Raw genomic sequence first — 18,611 nt, forward strand, 5'->3', positions numbered from 1 at the left:
GTTACTACTGTATAACATCAGCCTGTATGCTGTTCATTAATGAATCTCAAGCATCTTGGCATGACTATGTGGAAAAGGACATTATATGGAAATATACTGGTGTGAATATGTCTGGCTACCAATAAACTCAATGACTGAGGACTATTCTATCCTACAATATCAGCCAAAAACTTACATGCAAATTAATTTTTTCTCTGTCACATTCCATCGGTCCTATAAAAAAAAAAAACGGTAGAATTAAATAATTGATATAAATGCTTTTATGGGAATTTCCTTCTGTGACTATTATGATTATTCTGTTCATTTTTTGATTATTAAATGATACAAACTTGAGGGAAGAAAGCATAATTATTAAGCTTTAGTAACATAAAATAAATTTCTGTACAGAAATACTTTTATTTGACATAAAAATGATATATATATTCATATTTTGTCAAATCGTGTATTTTCGAGTGTTTTTTAACTTTTCCTCTCATTCTGACATGAGACCCACATCAGATCTTTGGCATGGGTTTGAGAAGTCAGTCTGATGTTTTGCGAGATGGAGCAGTTCTTCAAAAACCAGGTGATTTGTTTCCCCTGCTATCGAGATTTTGGGGGCGGGGCTTACAACAGCCCAGGTAACATCCTGCCGGAACTCCGCTACAATAGCAGAGTGTTTGGCCCACAATCAGTGCCAAAGTAAAGGGCGGCTACAGTAACAGCATATAAATAAGATTAAGTAACGTTATAGTTATTCATCTATATATAGAATGTTTGTTATATAATGTTCTGCGTAATACATAGGCAGACAGAGCCTTCTAAGATGTTTTCAGTCATAGGAGTGTGGGGGGGGAGGGGTCTGGCCTCCAGAGGAAGTTGACGTCTCCAGTGAGATGTAGGGGTATCAGTAAACGTCACCAGCCAGCTTCTGTAACCGCTCCAGCTCACAGTGCCCTGGCGCCGTCCAATTCCTGCTGAGATAGTGGATTTCCAGCTGCCCTGAGTGAGTGGCCAGCAAGATCCCCGAAAATGAGTTCTGCTTGGATGGATCCCCGAAAACAGCCATGGAGGTGATACTGGAGAAGCAGAAGGGGAAGAATGGAGAAAGGGCAGCTGATAATTATATTAGCGAAAAACAAATGACCATCCCATTGTGTTAATATCAGCCAATGACCAACGTCGGAAATGCCAGACCTGTCCTGTCGAACAATCACCAAAGCCACTCAGTGATTAAACCCAGCACGCCGTTGCTAGGCGGGATCACATACCGGTCAGGATGCACCTTCTCCATGGCAACCGGCTCAGACTCTTTCTGCAGCAAGTCCCACATGCAGATGATGGAGGCAGCCGGGTCCAGCGTGCAGAACAGTGCCGGCCTGGTGAGGGACCATCGGGCTGAGAGCGTGGATCCACCGGCGCCGCAGGTCCACTCCATGATGGGAGCCTCACTTGAGACCGAGTGGAGCCTCATGCTGCCGTCGTCACAGGCCACCTGTGAAGGAAGGGTGTTTCTAAAAAAGCGTAGCTACGGCCGGAGAGATCCATCTTTTCTGGAAGTTTGGTGAGCTGGAGATGTGATTTATATACTTGTTGTAAGAAGATGGGAGGACATGGGCATCCCAGGCTGGGAACAGTCAGATGATGAGGGGTTTGTGTGTCTCAGTGATCCTAGGAGCTATGTTGTTGGGGCAGTTGTCCCTAGTATGGCCTCCCAAAGTAACCTGGTCTTAGGTGAGGGGCCAGATAAAATGTGATTCAAATTACCCTTATGGAGAACAAAAACAATGAACAAGAAGCCTCATCTGCAACAGGGGTATGAGCTACATGAGACTGATCTCCTGTAGGCCTATTACCCGGAGCAGGAGACATTAGGGACCAGGATTAGGCAGCAGTCAAAGGCAGGGGTGCTGCAGACCGATTTCTAGACACTGAACCTGGCTATAGAGACACAGAAAGTAACCTCTAATGGGAGAGGAGCCTGAGGTAGTGCAAGAGGTAGAGAAACACTGTCTAGATCAGGGGTCTCCAACTCCGGTCCTGAAGAGCTACTATCCAGTAGGTTTTCTATTGTACCTGGCTTCTGATGAGCCACACCTGGTATCTACCTGAGAACAGGTGTAGCTCATTAGAAGTCAGGTAGGCTTCTAATGTTCCTCCTCTTCACCCTCACACGGATACTGGAGGGTTCATGAGAATTTGTCCAACCAGTCTACATGTGTTTTGTGGACTTGGAAAAGGCGTATGACCGTGTCCCACGGGGGGTCCTGTGGGGGGTGCTTCAGGAGTATGGGGTAACTTTATGAACAGAATTTCTAGGTACAGGCAAGGGGGCTTCAGCATCGGATTGTTTGCTTTTTGCAGATGATAAAGTCCTATTGGCTTCATCAATCTGTGACATGCAGCCTGAACTGGGGCAGTTTGCAGTCAAGTGTGAAGTGGCCAGGATGAGGATCAGCACCTCCATGTTTGAGGCCATGGTTCTCAACTGGAAAGGGGTGGATCAGCACCTCCAAGTTTGAGGCCATGGTTCTCAACTGGAAAAGGGTGGATCAGCACCTCCATGTTTGAGGCCATGGTTCTCAACTGGAAAAGGGTGGATCAGCACCTCCATGTTTGAGGCCATGGTTCTCAACTGGAAAAGGGTGGATCAGCACCTCCATGTTTGAGGCCATGGTTCTCAGCTGGAAAAGGGTGGATCAGCACCTCCAGGTTGGGGATGAGTCAGTACCAAAAACTCCTTCAAGTGAAAAACCAAAAGAACCTCACTGCTGCCATGAAAGTACAACACTGCAGGAACACAAAGCTGCACCCTAGATGCTCAGCAGGTTACGGAACGCAGTAGTTCACCTGGTCAGGTTTGAGAATGGCATCTCCCACCCACCTAACCAGGATGACAGCTCACCAGGAAAATGGACTCATCAAAGGGGGAGAAGTCCAATGAGGTGACACGAACGGGGCTCAGACCGCCCTTCTGCGACCTGTAGAACATGGGCGGGCTCCTCGTCCCGTGACGGGTCCCATGGTACACCAGGTTCTGAAACAGAACACAGATGGCATTAATGTGCAGCTGATATATAACATCCCCTTTAACATACTGTGCTACAGAACACATGCCTTTTATGTGTGTTCTGCCATAGAACACATCTCCTTTTAGTGTGCCGTCCTCCAGAACACCTGTGTACCGTGCTAGAGAACACATCCGCTGCTCATTATGATACATACATTTATCTACATGTGTATACACCAGCTGAGCATACATCCATCTAGCTTTAACAGTCTTCACTCATCACACTGATGATGACAATTACGCCCAGTAGCATTCCGGATTCCCCGGGGATGCCTTCCTCACCACAAACGGCCCATCCGCCACCACAGACGGATTAAGAGAGAGCTGGATGCTAACCATGTCTGTGCCCACGTAGAAGTGATTAGAGTCGGAGGGGTGGAACTTGAGCAGCAGGCTCTGAATGGAGTCCAGGGCAAGGGCTTCCAGTGGGGAGGAACTGGAATCCATGAAAACATACAAAGACAATCTTTAAAGCTCTTTATCTGGGTAGTAAGTGTAAATTCACACAGAAAACATTACAATGTATTCAGATTAAGAGTAACACAATAAGAGCTAACACAAATTTCTTCTGTTCTCCTACAAGTTACTCTTTTTGGATGGCTAAATGAACACCCCTTTGCTTTATAAACCTCTGCTCAGGTCTGCGATCCAGCCCCTCTAACATTACACGCAATATAATTAAAATTAATTTGAGTTAAGTGGCTTCAGAATAAATGCAAATTGAACTTGTATATTTGAAAATGTATGTTTATAAAATCGATTGTGTCGTATGATTTTTGACATACATCCGCCTAAATAATTACTGGTATGTTTCTTATTTGAAAGGGAAAAACTGCCCCATACACACACAGAAAAATCCACTTTTTGGCCACTAAAATAGATGAGGCTACCTTCTGGACCGTTAAACAAAAATAAAGGATATTTCTTAGAGTTTGATGTTGCTATTAGGTGTCCGAAGAAAATACTGCATCGTTACGTGTTTAAGTAATAAACGGCGCATTATCTTTGTTAAACATGGATTTGTGTGTGACGCCACTCGGAATCAGTGCACTCTGCCTCCTCATTTGATGGTGGCCGCAGTAGGTCTCTGTGTTCTTTATGAGCTCCGGCGTCTCAGAGCTTACAAATTAAGCCCTGGTTTTAATGTTATATAGTGTTGTTTTTTTGCAGCAGCAGCAGCAGGCATTCATCCGAGGCGCACAGTGATGTCATAAACGTTCACGCGGACACGTCCATCAGTACGCGTGTGGAGAAGTATGAACCAGCCTTAAGACGTTTGCACAGAACTGTATATATCAGGGGTGTCAAACTGCAGTCCTGGGGGCCGGAGCCCTGTGTAGCTTAGTCCTTTCCCTGTTCCACCACAAATGATTCAGCTCAAGAGCTGTGTGGTAATTAGCACAAGATGCTGAATCAGGTGTGTTAAATGAGGGGAAACCCAAAAATGTGAAGGGGCTCCGGCCCCCCAGGTATATATGTAAACGTATCAGTGCCAATGGAAGGAATCAGCTTAAGATGCCAAGCCTGAGGATATCGCGGTGCTGCTGCCCCCAGGTCACCACGGGCTCTTACCGCCGGACCGCGGCGACGGCAGAGCTGTGCAGCAGCTTCACTTTCCCTCCGGGCCTGAGGCCTGCGAACGCGGAAACAAACCACATGCTGCGTAACCTCATCCGCTCCAATGTCACATGCTGCATAACCTCATCCGCTCCAATGTCACATGCTGCATAACCTCATCCGCTCCAATGTCACATGCTGCGTAACCTCATCCGCTCCAATGTCACATGCTGCGTAACCTCATCCGCTCCAATGTCACATGCTGCATAACCTCATCCGCTCCAATGTCACATGCTGAGAGGGCCAAAAAAGCCAAACACAAATCGGCCCATCCATCTCGGTATCCTTTTTCCATCTCTCTTTCCTGTCTCTATCTCATTCTGTCCATCCCTACGTCTCTCTCTGACTCACCCAGGTTGATGTGGGATCCTGCCTCGTCGCCTCGCGGAAGCTCGACCGCCACCTGAAAACACACCCAGCCCATTGCAATGTAGACTTAACCGCAATAACAATTACATTTATGTCACAATCACAAATACAATTACATGCCGTGACAAAGGGGACAGCAGTAAGAAAGGCAGGTGGGTGGGAGCTAACTAAGGCATTCGAAGGCAAGGACCAGCGCCATTCACTTAACGGAAAACTCACCCACAAGTTCAACACCCCCTCCTCGTCGAGGGACCCTAACTGGAAGGACATCCCTGAAGATTCTGAAACCGAAAAATCACTGCTGTAAGAAGCGACGTTAAACCCCACAGCTGGTACACAAAAAAAAAGCAGGAAAAAGCAAAAGTGATATCTGCGTGAAAGTGAAGTGTTTTAATGCCGCACAAAATCCTGGATCTACACTCTCAGTAGCCAGTTTACTAGCTACACCTGCTTGTGAATGGTAACTGCCACAGTTAACCATGTGGCTGAATGAGTACAGAAGGGCAGCAGGTTCACTTACCGTTTCGATAAGTATTAGAATGGCTAAGATGCGTGATTTAATCTACTGTGAAGATGCTACGATTGTTGGTGCCGAACATGGCGGCTCAGCAACGGCCTCTGTCCTTGAATTTCCATGCACACAAGTGTGTAGAGTTTACAGCATCACAACCGTGTGTAGAACGATTTCTCTGAACATACAATATTTTAGAACTTGAAATGGTTCTGGAGGCAAATTGACTCCAACCCAGCATTAGTTAGGTGTACCTAATACAGTGGCGACTGAGTATATGTATTTCCATGTGATCTTGGCATTAAATTTGAACAGTATGCAAGCATTTGTACCACATCGTCCACATGCCTCCCTTATTGCTACGTAACCCCTCATTGTGTTATTTTTAATTATGGGTTGAATTATTGCTTATTTACAGGAAGGACAGGGCTGGAGGGAGGAACTGGCCAACGGGCCCAGATACGTGAACTGCGGCATGGGAGGACAAACGTAGCCGTTACGGCGTCCCCGCCCCCTGGGAAGGAGAGAGACGCTCTGCCGTACCTTCCTGCCATGGCAGCTGAGGGAAGCTGTTTCTCTGGGCCTCTGCCGTGGAGGGAGGGATGGGCTCCAGTGCCACCACTGGGGAGAGGTGGCAAGAGGCTGCAAGCACTGCGTCTGTATGGGGACACACACACACACACACACACACACACACATACACACATTCCTCCATGTGACTACTCAATATGTACACACACACATGAGTGTTCACCTTTGTCATACTAATCTGTTTCCGGTACATGCATGAGACACCGGCGCCCACCAGTGGAGAAGGTCGGGTAGCGCAGGGTCCAGTCCTGCTCCCCGATCCTGATGCTGCAGTGCAGGCTGGACTGCTCCCGCAGATCCCAGAGTACCAGGGAGCCCACAGCCGTGCCGGCAAACACGAGGGACGCCTTCCCGGGGCCGAAGCAGCAACAGGACACCTGGGAAGGAGGCGGGGCCACGGGGGTCAAGGGGCGTCGGCACAGCTAGCATCACAAAGGCCTTTCATCTAGAACTGTTTCTTAATGACAGCAGGTTTTCAACCAAAATCCACAGGTCCAATTAAGTCTGGTACTACAACTTGAGAATTAACTCTGGCTTTAAAAATCGGAAATAAAGAAAGAAAAAGTAATACATTCTTCATCGCTGTATGTCAAGTTCAACTGAACTGCATATTAATAAAAAATGAGTCTGATAAGAAACATATGCTACGTGGAAAAGAAAATATCTGCATTATAAATAAATTTCTAATTGAAAGATGGACAAATAAAAAAAAAAATCTATCTTTTCATTTCAACCTGAAATATTTCCAACCAAATTTCTGACTGAAATGTCTCAGCTCCTTTCCGTATATAAGGTTTCATTTCTGGCCCAAATGTCTCACTTCTGATCTGTACATAAAGGTTTTATTTCTGACTGAAATGTCTCATGACCAATCTGTACATCCGTCCATCCATTTTCTGGTCTTATTCACGGTCGCGGAGGGTTCCAGGATGGGGTGCCAACCCATCGCAGGGCACACTCACACACCATTCATTCACACAAGCACACGTGCAACTTGGGAACTCCAATCAGACTTGGCATGTTTTTGCACTGTGGGTGCAAACAGGAGTACCTGGAGGAAACCCCACGACGACACGTGGAGAAGATGCAAACTCCCAGCGGACACCTGACCCCAGGTCAGTGCTAACCACTGCACCATCGCGCCGCCCCTCCAATCTGTACATAAGGTTTTACTCTTGAATGAATTGTCTCACCTCTGACTCGTAGACAAGGATTTTCTGTGGACATGAAGGCTCCCAGATGTTCCAGATGCAAAGGATGGTTTTGCTGTCCAGGTACACGGCACTGGGTCTGGCAGAGGGCCGATGCACAGACAGCACTGTCTGCCTCTGTGTCTGGGAGAACACCACCAGACTGACCTCTCGACCTGCGGGGGAGGGTATGGGGGGGCGAGGGGAAGGCAAGGCAGCCGGGTTAGCGGCCCGTAGCAGCGTGACCCACCTGAAGACTCGACCACAGGAACACAAGGAGCTCTCTACACAAAGCTGTCCAGGTACTTATTCAAATTCCCAAACAATACACTGTACCCCATTACCTTAACAAAAACTCACTGTTAAACTGATAAAGGGGAGTGGGATCTGCTGATACAGGCCAGCGAGGAGTCTGGTTAACCTTAAAAATGAGTACATCCCCGCATCTCACATCCCCGGAGAGGCCCAGCTGTTGTACAGTAAGGTACAGGTAAATGTTATTAACTTTAAATCTCAAAACACCTTCCCATTTTACCCTAACTCTCCCATCGATACTTTGGCTAAATTCTTTTAGCCGGTTTGGGAATGCCTCATGTTGGACAGCAGGGGGCGGTGTGCAGCTCACCGTGCAGGAAGGGCATGCCAGAGCCCAGCTGCAGGCTGCCATCGCTGAAGGGCAGGGCGTCCCTCTGCAGGCTGGGCTTGCAGAGTGAGAACCTCTCCAGGCGGTCTTCTTCTAGAAGGACAGTCATCACCTGGCAAAGGGCAAGGGATGTTTCATACAAACATCAGCAGACGTCGCTGCCCCGTCCAAGTAATAGGGACGCATTCACACTCACACACTAGTAATATGGGCAACTTAAAAATGCCAATTCTCCGCTAAACCCCATTACAGCGACCCTCACCTGAGAGGCGGAGAGCAGGAAGGCTGCCAGCCGCTGGGACGCCAGGCTGTCGCCTCCTGTCTGTTTGTCTGAGGCCTCACTGGTGAGACCCGGGCCTGCGAGGACGCAGAAACAGGCAAGTAAAATACCATTTACAGGGTAACATGCTAAGTGCTAATACCATTTACAGGGTAACATGCTAAGTGCTAATACCATTTACAGGATAACATGCTAAGTGCTAATACCATTTACAACAGCGGTAGATCTTCAATACACTCCCAGGCGACTGCGACAGTGTGCCGGTAAAATATATTAAAGGAGACCACCACTGCCTACTTGGCAAAATATGTTGAAGGGGACCACCTCCCAAGTGGCTAAATATGCTTTCATTGTATAAAAGATTAGAGACCACTGATTTACAACATAACATGCCAAGTGTTAGTAGCTTTTACTACACAGATTCCATATTAAATTACATCATTGCAACTGGAATTCACAGCAAGTCCTACAGTCCCTAGAAACCAGATGTGGTGTGATGCGTATGGCCACAATGCACTGCAAACCTCACCCCCACAGACCAAGCCACGGTCAGCCGGGTGTTGGGTCCACCTGTCGCAGGTCTCTACCTCCTCCGTCTGAACATCCCTGTCCACATCATCTTCGCGGCACTGGGCGTAGGCCTGTCCGGATGGATTTAAACGCCGTCAGTGATTACCTGCCATCAAGGCTACCCCTCAGCGTCGAACGGGACCCGGGACACACACCTGTTTCGTGTCGGTCGATCCAAAGCTCTTTATGTACATGTCGTACTCGGTCAGCGGAGGCAGGTCCAGCAGCGACAGCGTGACAGAGAAGTCGAGATCGACCAGTCGCAGGAGCTCCGCGCTGCGTTTCCTGCGGCATGCCATAAACCAAGCCATTATGGTTTCCTCCCCACACTTAATTCTGGTTTCCTATTATAATAATAATAGCCAGCTATTGCATATTTTGAATATATGAAATGGATTCAGATGAAAATGAGTGAGCAGCTGGTGAATTTGTGGGTATGGATACCCATGGATAATGACATGGATAATCGTTATGGATAATGACAGGCACCCTATGCACACTAATAACCAGAGGAGTATACTCAGTGACGGGATGCTACTCCTCAAATCCAGAACTGACACTGTCATTAACAATCAGAGGAGTATACTCAGTGACGGGATGCTACTCCTCAAATCCAGAACTGACACTATCAGTAACAATCAGAGGAGTATACTCAGTGATGGGATGCTACTCCTCAAATCCAGAACTGACACTATCATTAACAATCAGAGGAGTATACTCAGTGACGGGATGCTACTCCTCAAATCCAGAACTGACACTATCAGTAACAATCAGAGGAGTATACTCAGTGATGGGATGCTACTCCTCAAATCCAGAACTGACACTATCATTAACAATCAGAGGAGTATACTCAGTGACGGGATGCTACTCCTCACATCCAGAACTGACAGACTTAGGAATTCCTTTGTCCCACACGCCATAAAACTGTTCAACTCCTTAGTGGGGGGGAGGAGGGGGAGCAGGAGGGGGGACAGAAGGACATTTAACTGACTGCACAATAGACTAATGAACCCATGCAATAATTGTTTATTAGTACCATCATCCCATCACTATTCATTACTTCTCCCTATACCTTCATCTGTAACTGTAATGTATGTGTATGTGTAACTGTATGCTGTCTGTATATTGTATGGTGCTATGGTGCTACTAGAAACTGAATTTCCCGGAGGAACCTTCCCGAGGGATTAATAAAGTTTTCTACCTACCTACATGAATTAAAAATGAATACAGGTTTACAGAGGAATGGTTCTGCGTGGAGCTTAGGTGTGCATATTTAGCATTTTTTAAACTGAAGAGACTGCAATTGCATACTTCTGTTTGCTGGCCATTTTTCTGCTCATCTCCCGGTGTTTTGCAGCCACAAAATCGATGAATTTCCCCTGCTGGGTGGTCTTGCTACAGGAAACTGCACCGTCTGCAAACAAACCAAGTGGCACAGATGAAGTTTTAGCCCATGTGACAGAGGGACTGGCTCACACACCCAAACGAAGTGATGGGGTTGGGTCCTTAACCGCTACGCCACCTGGTGTCCCATCTCTGCCAGCCTCTTCGCACTCCCCCATTTGCGGTGCTGACTGAACAGAGCCGAGTCGTCGGTTCTCTGCCTCCATGGCCCTCCGAATGGCCTCCACTTCCTTCCTTTGTTGGAGACTCATCTGCTCCCCGTCCCCTCCCCCGGCACCTCCCTCGTCACTCCCACCCGCCTCGTCGCTCTCATCAGCCTCCTCAAAGTCCTCCTCATAGTCCTTCAAGTGGAAAACACCACATCGTAAATGACATAGGCCACGTTATGACTAAAAAGGTTGAATAGCAGCACAGCAATAAGGACATCCTGTTCAGTGAAGAGTGTTTTCCATCTCATATTAATATCCTCGTGGAAAAAACATGGCTTCCTCAGCATATATACAAGACGTAATGGTATCCATATCTCACAGTCACAGACACCTACTGAAGAAGTCATAGCGAATGGATCTCTGACATTGATTATACCCATCACAAGCAAAGCTAGCATAAATTGCTAATCAGGAACAACAATAAAGCAGGCCCCTGATTGGGGCATACACTAAAACCCTCAGGACTCTTAAACAACCTACCAGGGCTACACAGAGGCAAGGAGATCATGACACATTTAAAGGTTAAAGATAATAGGTGAAGGTTTCCTGTGATTTTATTAATTACTGTGACCAACGAGAGTGTTGCATCTCCCATGACGCCGAGGCTCCTACCTCAAAGTCTTCCTCATATTCCTCTGCACCTTCCTCCTCTCCCTGCTTCTCAGGAGACACCCAACTAACCTCGGCGTCCCCAATCTTGGTCTGCAGTTAAAAAATGGAAGACTAAGCACAAGAAAACCCAGAGACGGGCACACATACATGGTCCTCAGCCGTTCGCAGAGTGATTTCGAATTCCTTACCTCCGGTTCGGCAAGGTGTCCCCTCCCAAAGCCGGGCTTCTCTGAATCCCCCTGAGCCGAACGCCTCTGGCTGCCAGCAGTCAGCTTGGCCAGGGCTTTCTCAGGGTCCCAGTCCTCCCCACGCCTCCCCTCCCGGTGCCTGTCGTCCTTTCTCCTCTCCCTGTCCCTTCGCACATCCTCCCTGTGCACCTCCTCCCCGTCTCCGGACGGCTTGTCGCGCCTCCGGCTCTCGCCGGCCTCCTGGAGGGAGACCCAGGCCCAAGGCAAAAACTCAGGTGCCACTGAGCTGTGGCAGCCATGTTAAACTAACACATGCTTCACACCCATTTGTGGAAGCCTGTCAAACCTCTCTCCAAGCTGTCCAGGACTCTTACCCGCCGTTCTCTCTCTCTTCGCCTTCTTTCCCTCTCCTCTTTTTCCTTTCGACGCTGTTCCTTGTATTCTGAATGATGTACCAAGAATTGATTATGCACAGAAATTAAAAAATTATGAGCCAGCATAAATGTTTTCAGCTCAGATCTTCAAATGTTTCTACTTGTCATCTAACCAAAATAAAAAAAAAAACTTTTGTACTGATATTAGATGCTTTATGACAAGTACCAAATATGAAATGGAACAGAAATATTGATATTATTGTTATTTTACCCTTATCTTCTTTTTGCCTTGAATGTTGCCCATCTTTGTGTCGTCTGTGTTCATTCGGCGGTTCCAGCCACATGCCCTGTACCTTGTCTTTTGACTGGTCATTTTCTTTAACCTGCTTGATGCTGTGACCCCATCCTTGGTCCTTGTACCCATCTTTCTCCTTCCACCTTTCCTGATCCTTTTCCCTGTCCCTCTCTCTTTCCCTCCCCTCCCCATACTCTCGGTCCCGCTCAGCTCTCCTTCTCTCCGTCTTCCTGTGCTCCTTCTCTGCCCTCTCATGTCCTTTGTCATAGTCCCTTTTCTCGATTCCCTCCCATTCTTGTCTTCTTTCTGGCTCTCTTCTATCTCTCTCTGCTGCTTTTTCCCTTCTGGAATCTTTCCTTAGGTGTTGGTCTCTGTCCCTCCCCAAATCCCTATGTCTTATCTTTTCCCGAGTTCCATCGTCCCGGTCTCTGTCCCTCTCCAAGTCCTTATGTCTTATCTTTTCCCGAGTTCCATCGTCCCGGTCCCTGTCCCTCTCCAAGTCCTTATGTCTTCTCCTTTCCCGAGTTCCATCGTCCCGGTCTCTGTCCCTCTCCAAGTCCTTATGTCTTCTCCTTTCCCGAGTTCCATCTTGCTCTCTGTCCCTCTCCAAGTCCTTGTGTTTTGCTCTTTCATGAGATCCGTCTTGCTCTCTGTCCAAATCTCTGTATCTTGTCTTCTCCCGAGTTCTGTCTCGGTCTCTGTCCTTCTCAGTGTCTCTATGTGTTGTCCTCCCTTGAGTGTCATTCCGGTGTCTGCCCTTGTCCAAATCCTTGTGTTTAGATTTTCCCTCAGTTCCATCTCTCTCCTTGTGGGACGTCTTTTGTCTGCGATCTCCCGACTCTCCTCTCCTGGCTTTTCTATTATCATCCATATCCAAATGGTCTTGCTTATTACCAAAGGCATCATCATACCTGTGGCCCTGAAAAAATGTATTTTTATTAAACAAATATATATATATATATATATAAGTTCTCTAGCAACTGCCCTTGTACACATGAATTCCTGTACGAATAAATTTAATTTAAATAACAAGAAGCCTCACAACCTTTAATTGTTCCTGGTAAACAATAGATGCTACTGATTCAATAGAAAAGACAATTGAATGCCATATTTATTTATATTAAGTAAATCACACTTAACTTACTCGCATGTGCTTTAATAAGTCCTCTGTTCTCCATGTATCTTCTTTTGACATTTTCTACATAGGAACATATTATTGATAAAATATTTCACTCAGTCAAGGGTGTAATAACAAAAGCCTTTATCTACAATAGGTACGATTTGCGTGGGATAGATCCTACTAACTGGCTAACTGGTTTTGCGCAACGGGGCACTATAAATCTACACGTTGTAAATGCACACGTTTGTGCATACTAGAGTGAGGGCCAATTTAACGTATACGTCGCATTTATATCACAATCAAGCTACCGAATTAACAACAGCCGAAAATCAAAATACTAACATGAAGGTATTTACATGATCTAGATTACTAACAGTTAGTTACGGATTTGATTAACTCGCCGTCGCCAGTACATCGTCTTCTCCGAACGGCTAATTGTTTCACAGTCGCGAGTGTCAGCAATCCATGAAAATACTTTACCTTTTCAGAATACATTTCAGTATTTTCCCTCCCTATTGAAAACCCCACATCGATTGCTGAATGAGTAGTTGGCTAGTATGTTGTATTTACATCAATCGCCGCCATGACGCCGAATGCATGCAATACGCATGCGCACATGGTTGAAACCAAGGTAACTGCGTCATGTTGTCTTAGAGACAGGATAAGTAAGTGAAGGCAGAAACATCGATGTGATTCAAAGAAACCACAGGAATGGCGTGACTGTGAAGATTGTAGAGATGTCGATTGAAAAAGCTGTTATGGTCTAAGATTTATGTTTGAAATATTCATAACTCATTCATGACACGAATATATACAGGCTGGGGACATTATAATTTTAAATTGAAACAAGACTGACACATTCAAACCCTCAAACCATGGTGTTACGCGCCGCTGTTGTTCGCTCCGCCCCCTCGACCAGGACACCGCCCACGAGACGTCGGACCGCCTGCTCACTTCCTGTTCATGGAGTGAAAAGCCGGACAGCAAGATCCCTCGACAGCTCTGCTCGTTTTTTGGATTTGTGTGATTGGTTTGCTTATTGATTTTGACTATCCGTGTATGACTGTTTTGTTCTGGACTCCGACTTTCGCTTCGCCCCTTTCTCAAGTTTCTGGTACTGTCGCTTTGGTTTGTTTTGGTTTCCTGGTTTATTTGATCTTCCGCTTGTTTTTGGACTACTCTCTTTGCATCATCCCTTATAATTGTACTTTCGCCCTGGTTTTGACTGCTTGCTTGGTTTTGAACTCTCGCCTGTACTTCGACTTCCCCTCTCTGATCTCCCCTCTGGATACCTTTGCTTCGACTGTGTGTTTCGTGTTCCACTAGGTGTGTGTAAGGAGTGTCTGCCTTTTTGTTTAATTGTAAACGTGGAGATTATTGTTTGGTCAGGGAGAAAGGTTTAGGCATTGTTGTTTCGTTTCACCCCTTTTGTGTTCACTTAGGATTAATTTAGCTTGTGGTTGTTTTCGGTAGATGTGTTTTTTGTTTGTTTCTTTGGCCTTTGTCACTCCTGACGTTCGTTACACCTAGTGTTTGTACAGTGTCTGTGGAAAAACTACAAAAAGACTCCATTTGTGTCCCGTGTTCCCTTCTCCTACTCCTGGTTGTCTTGTCCTTCCCCAATCCCTCCTTCCCTTTCACTTTGTTAGGCTCCAACCCTAGACTGGAGCGTAACAATGGATACGAACAAATTTAGACAAACAGCATTCAAGCTAACAGGGTGCGTTCCCAGAACCATTAGGTCTGTCACTATAGGATCTGAGTGACAGAATGGGTCGTTGACATTTTCTACATAGGAACATACTATGTATGACAAAATATGTCACTCAGTCAAGGGTGGCATAGCAAAAGCCTTCATCTACAATAAATATGATTTGCGTGGGATAGATTTGAGTACGCTGCTGATCTCCGTGTTGAACTATTAAAGTATTAAACTATCCAAGTAATAAACGACTTTCTCATGTATTTACCTCAATTTTTATCACATCCACGGTTGTCTCAGATTCTGCAATGACGCGGTTTTCTCAAAGTTGGCAGAGGATGCACTTACTATAATGTCAATGGGACGTTATTTCCATTATTACATTTTAACAAAGGTTCTGTCATTGTTAGTACGATATTATTGGCCCACATAAACATTATTCTAACGTAATTAATGCAGAAAAATATTGTTCCTTAATAAAATATTATTTTATAATAGTATCATATGTGCGAACGCGCCGTACAGCCTTGAACCCACGCATTTAGAGATATAAAGCCACAGGGCTACCTGCTGCTCTGTAACATGCCCTCTTTTAGCTTCTACATTATTATTCTCAGCTTTAGCAGTCGTCGTAGTACGGGGATAATGTGCAGGGAACATCAGGAAAACTCGTAACTTTGAACTTTTCCAGACGTTAATTGTAGCGTGCGGGAAACGTACCTAGACCTAAAAATTGTTAGCTGGGAAACTGCAATTTTACATTATACATCGCAAGTCAATATGGATTAACACATATTGTCGTAACATATTGTAAAGTATTGCTCAGTTTTTAACTACTGTACCCACATTCGACTTTTTTTTTAGTTACAGATTCAGTCTGCAGGGAACCCCGGTATTTTTTTTTATAACCGCCTGCGCAGTCCCGATGACGCGGGGTGGCGCACTTGAGCCGCGTTTTTATTATGATGTTACGAGCCGCGCCGCCGATGGATTTGGCAGAAAAGGAAATCTGCGTCTTGTTTTAGGCTGGATGGCGGTGCTGAGCAGACAGAATCTACACGGATTAATAAAATGAATGATTTGTGTTATATGTGCGTTATACAAGGCTGCTGAGTAATACAGTAAGTGACGCGCCTCTTCTGATATTCCTAGCGGCAGCTTCGTGAAACTTCTTTAGGAAATGACCAGCAAGGTAGATGTTAGATGAAGGTGGAAAGTTCCCGGAACCGACGTGAGTAATGTACCAAAAAAATGTGGGTTCTACCTGCCCTGTATATCAATTTGTCTGAAATCCTGCTCGGGCTGCATTGGTGTTACCTACGGAAGTTTGCTATATAGTTCTTATGTAAAGTGATTAGCTAATTTCCCCAAATTACCAGAGAGATAAAACTAATGTCTGGATGTTTATATCTAGCTTATCTAGAAAGCAAATGACAAAAATCATATATTTGTTTTTAAGTTCATTTATTGTCATCAATCATTTTAACTTTCTAATCAAACATAAAACACAGAACTTTTTCCAGACCTAGCCCAACCCCTGAAAAATAACCCCATACCATTATCCCTCCTCCATCAAACTTTAAAATTGGCACAATGCAGTTAGGTAGGTAATGTTCTCCTGACGTCCGCCAAACCCAGATTCATCCATCGGACTTCCAGACAGAGAAGCGTGATTCGTCACTCCACAGAACAAGTTTTCACTGCTCCAGCGTCCTTTGGTGACGTGCTTTACACACTCCATGCTATGCTTGGCATTGCACTTGGTGATGTGAGGCTTGCATGCAGCTGCTCGGCCATGGATGCCCATTCCATGAAGCTCCTGGTGCACAGTTTTTATTCTGGGGTTAATGCCAGAGGAAGTTTGGAACTCTGCAATTATTGAGTCAACAGAGTTTTGGTGACTTTTATGTACTATGTGTCTGCACTCGGCGACCCTGCTCTGTAACTTTACGTGGTCGGCCATTTCTGTTGTTCCTAAATGCTTCACTCTGCAGAAATACCACTTACAGCTGACTGTAGAATATCTAGCAGGGAAGAAATTTGGCGTCCTGTGACAGAACCACGCTTGTGTTCACTGAGCTCTTCATAATGACCTATTCTTTCACAAATGTTTGTGAACCTGACTGCATGGATAGGTGCTTGATTTTATACACCTGTGTCAATGGGTCTGAATGAAACACCTGAATTCAATGATTGAGAGGTATGTCCCAGTACCTTTATCCATATTGTATATTTATTTGAGTGAAGTGTGTGTTTACGTGTGTGTGTGCATATAGCACGAAAAATTTTTCCTATGTAATGTGCTAAAAGGACATCGACGTAAATACTTTTTCATATAATAACGTACATTAAGGTCAACATGTCAATCAGTGATTAAAATTACATTTAATGTGTATGTTTTCATAGACACTCTAGATCAGGAGTGTCAAACTCCAGTCCTGGGGGGCCGGAGCCCCTGCACATTTTTGGGTTTCCCCTCGTTTAACACACCTGATTCAGCATCTTGTGCTAATTACCACACAGCTCTTGAGCTGAATCATTTGTGGTGGAACAGGGAAAGAGCTAATCTACACAGGACTCTGGCCCCCCAGGACTGGAGTTTGACACCCCTGCTCTAGATGCTCAACATATTTTATAAAAAAGTATGCAATTACAATGAAAAAAAAATCCATTTAATTATGTTTACATTTTATATGTTAAAGGGTTACTGGCAGGTATCTTTAACTTCATCTACACCAGATCTTTCTGCTTTCGTTATACCTGACAACTTCCTGCAATATACAGTGATACCCTTTGGCCTTCGAAATGCACCTACTACATTTCAGTGCTTAGTGAATACTGTCCTTTCTGACGTACCGGACTGTTCGGCATACCCGGATGACCTCATTGTGTGCTCTCCTGATTGGTGCAGTCACATGCACACTTTGAGGGAGGTTTTTGAAAGGCCCAAAAATGCATCACTGACACTTAATCTCGCAGAATGTGAAGTTGCCAAGGCGACGGTTACGCGTTTGGGGCATCAGGTCAGTCTGGGACAGGGGTGTCCGAATCAGGCCAAGGTGACAGCCATCTCCTCTTTAGCCTTGCCTGCCACCCGTGGTGAGTTATGCCATTTCCTAAATATGGCAGGTTACTATAGGAGTATTTATAAGAATTTCTCATTGGTATTGGCCCCATTGACTGCTTTGCTCAGTCCATCAGCTAACTCTGTTTAGGACACTGACTGCCAGAATGCTTTCAACTGTGTTAAGGCCCTGCTTGTCAATGGTTAGTCCTAATTTGTCCATGTCCTTTAAGCTAGTGGTTGATGCAAGTAATCTGGGTGCTGGGGCTGTTTTGTTCTAGGAAGTGAAGTGGACCATCCAGTGTGTTATTTTTCTCTGAAGTTGAACCGGCATCAGGGTAACTATTTGGTGATCGAGAAGGAGACCCTTGCTTTATTTTGGGCCTTGCAACATTTTGAAGTTTACCTTGGTTCCACCCACCTTACTGTCGCTGTGTATACTGATCACAACCCACTTGTTTTTTTGTCCCAAATGCACAACCACAATCAGAGACTTATGCGATAGTCACTACTTACAGAAGAACTTACTCATACCAACTGTTCACCCCTGACCTAGACCAGCGGGTTGTAACGCCCCCTCCCTCCAACACTGCCTTGGGTCCATAGAATAAGCTATTCAACAATCAAGATATTCCTGCAATAAGACAGAATGGCACAGATTATTATCAAACAGGTTTTAATAGTATTATTCCCTGAACTTGATGTTCAGTTGAAGAAGGAATTGGTTTTCAAATTTTGTAGCACTTTATCTAGTTCAAGCCTGTTTTGAACTTCACATACAGTTTTTTGATACGTGGAGATGAGTGCAGCAGGCCGGGTTTAC

The 18,611-nt window shown here is 45.5% G+C and overlaps 1 protein-coding gene across 1 annotated transcript; it reads right to left on the bottom strand.

Moving 5' to 3' along the window:
* Positions 1 to 242: 242 nt before the first annotated feature.
* Positions 243 to 13,805, bottom strand: dync2i1 (dynein 2 intermediate chain 1). Its single transcript, XM_023804015.2, has 22 exons — positions 13,503 to 13,805; positions 13,047 to 13,100; positions 11,879 to 12,821; positions 11,608 to 11,675; positions 11,234 to 11,473; positions 11,046 to 11,135; positions 10,343 to 10,565; positions 10,132 to 10,234; positions 8,976 to 9,105; positions 8,780 to 8,891; positions 8,233 to 8,327; positions 7,953 to 8,082; positions 7,331 to 7,503; positions 6,352 to 6,514; positions 6,090 to 6,203; positions 5,255 to 5,316; positions 5,018 to 5,069; positions 4,622 to 4,682; positions 3,386 to 3,485; positions 2,885 to 3,016; positions 1,251 to 1,474; positions 243 to 1,058 (listed from the first exon to the last, which is right to left on the bottom strand). Exons 1-22 carry the CDS (start codon positions 13,515 to 13,517, stop codon positions 887 to 889), a joined length of 3,456 nt encoding a protein of 1,151 aa, XP_023659783.2. The 5' UTR covers positions 13,518 to 13,805; the 3' UTR covers positions 243 to 886.
* Positions 13,806 to 18,611: the final 4,806 nt, after the last annotated feature.

Source organism: Paramormyrops kingsleyae, chromosome 4, assembly GCF_048594095.1.
Source record: "Paramormyrops kingsleyae isolate MSU_618 chromosome 4, PKINGS_0.4, whole genome shotgun sequence".
Taxonomy (NCBI): Eukaryota; Metazoa; Chordata; class Actinopteri; order Osteoglossiformes; family Mormyridae; genus Paramormyrops; species Paramormyrops kingsleyae.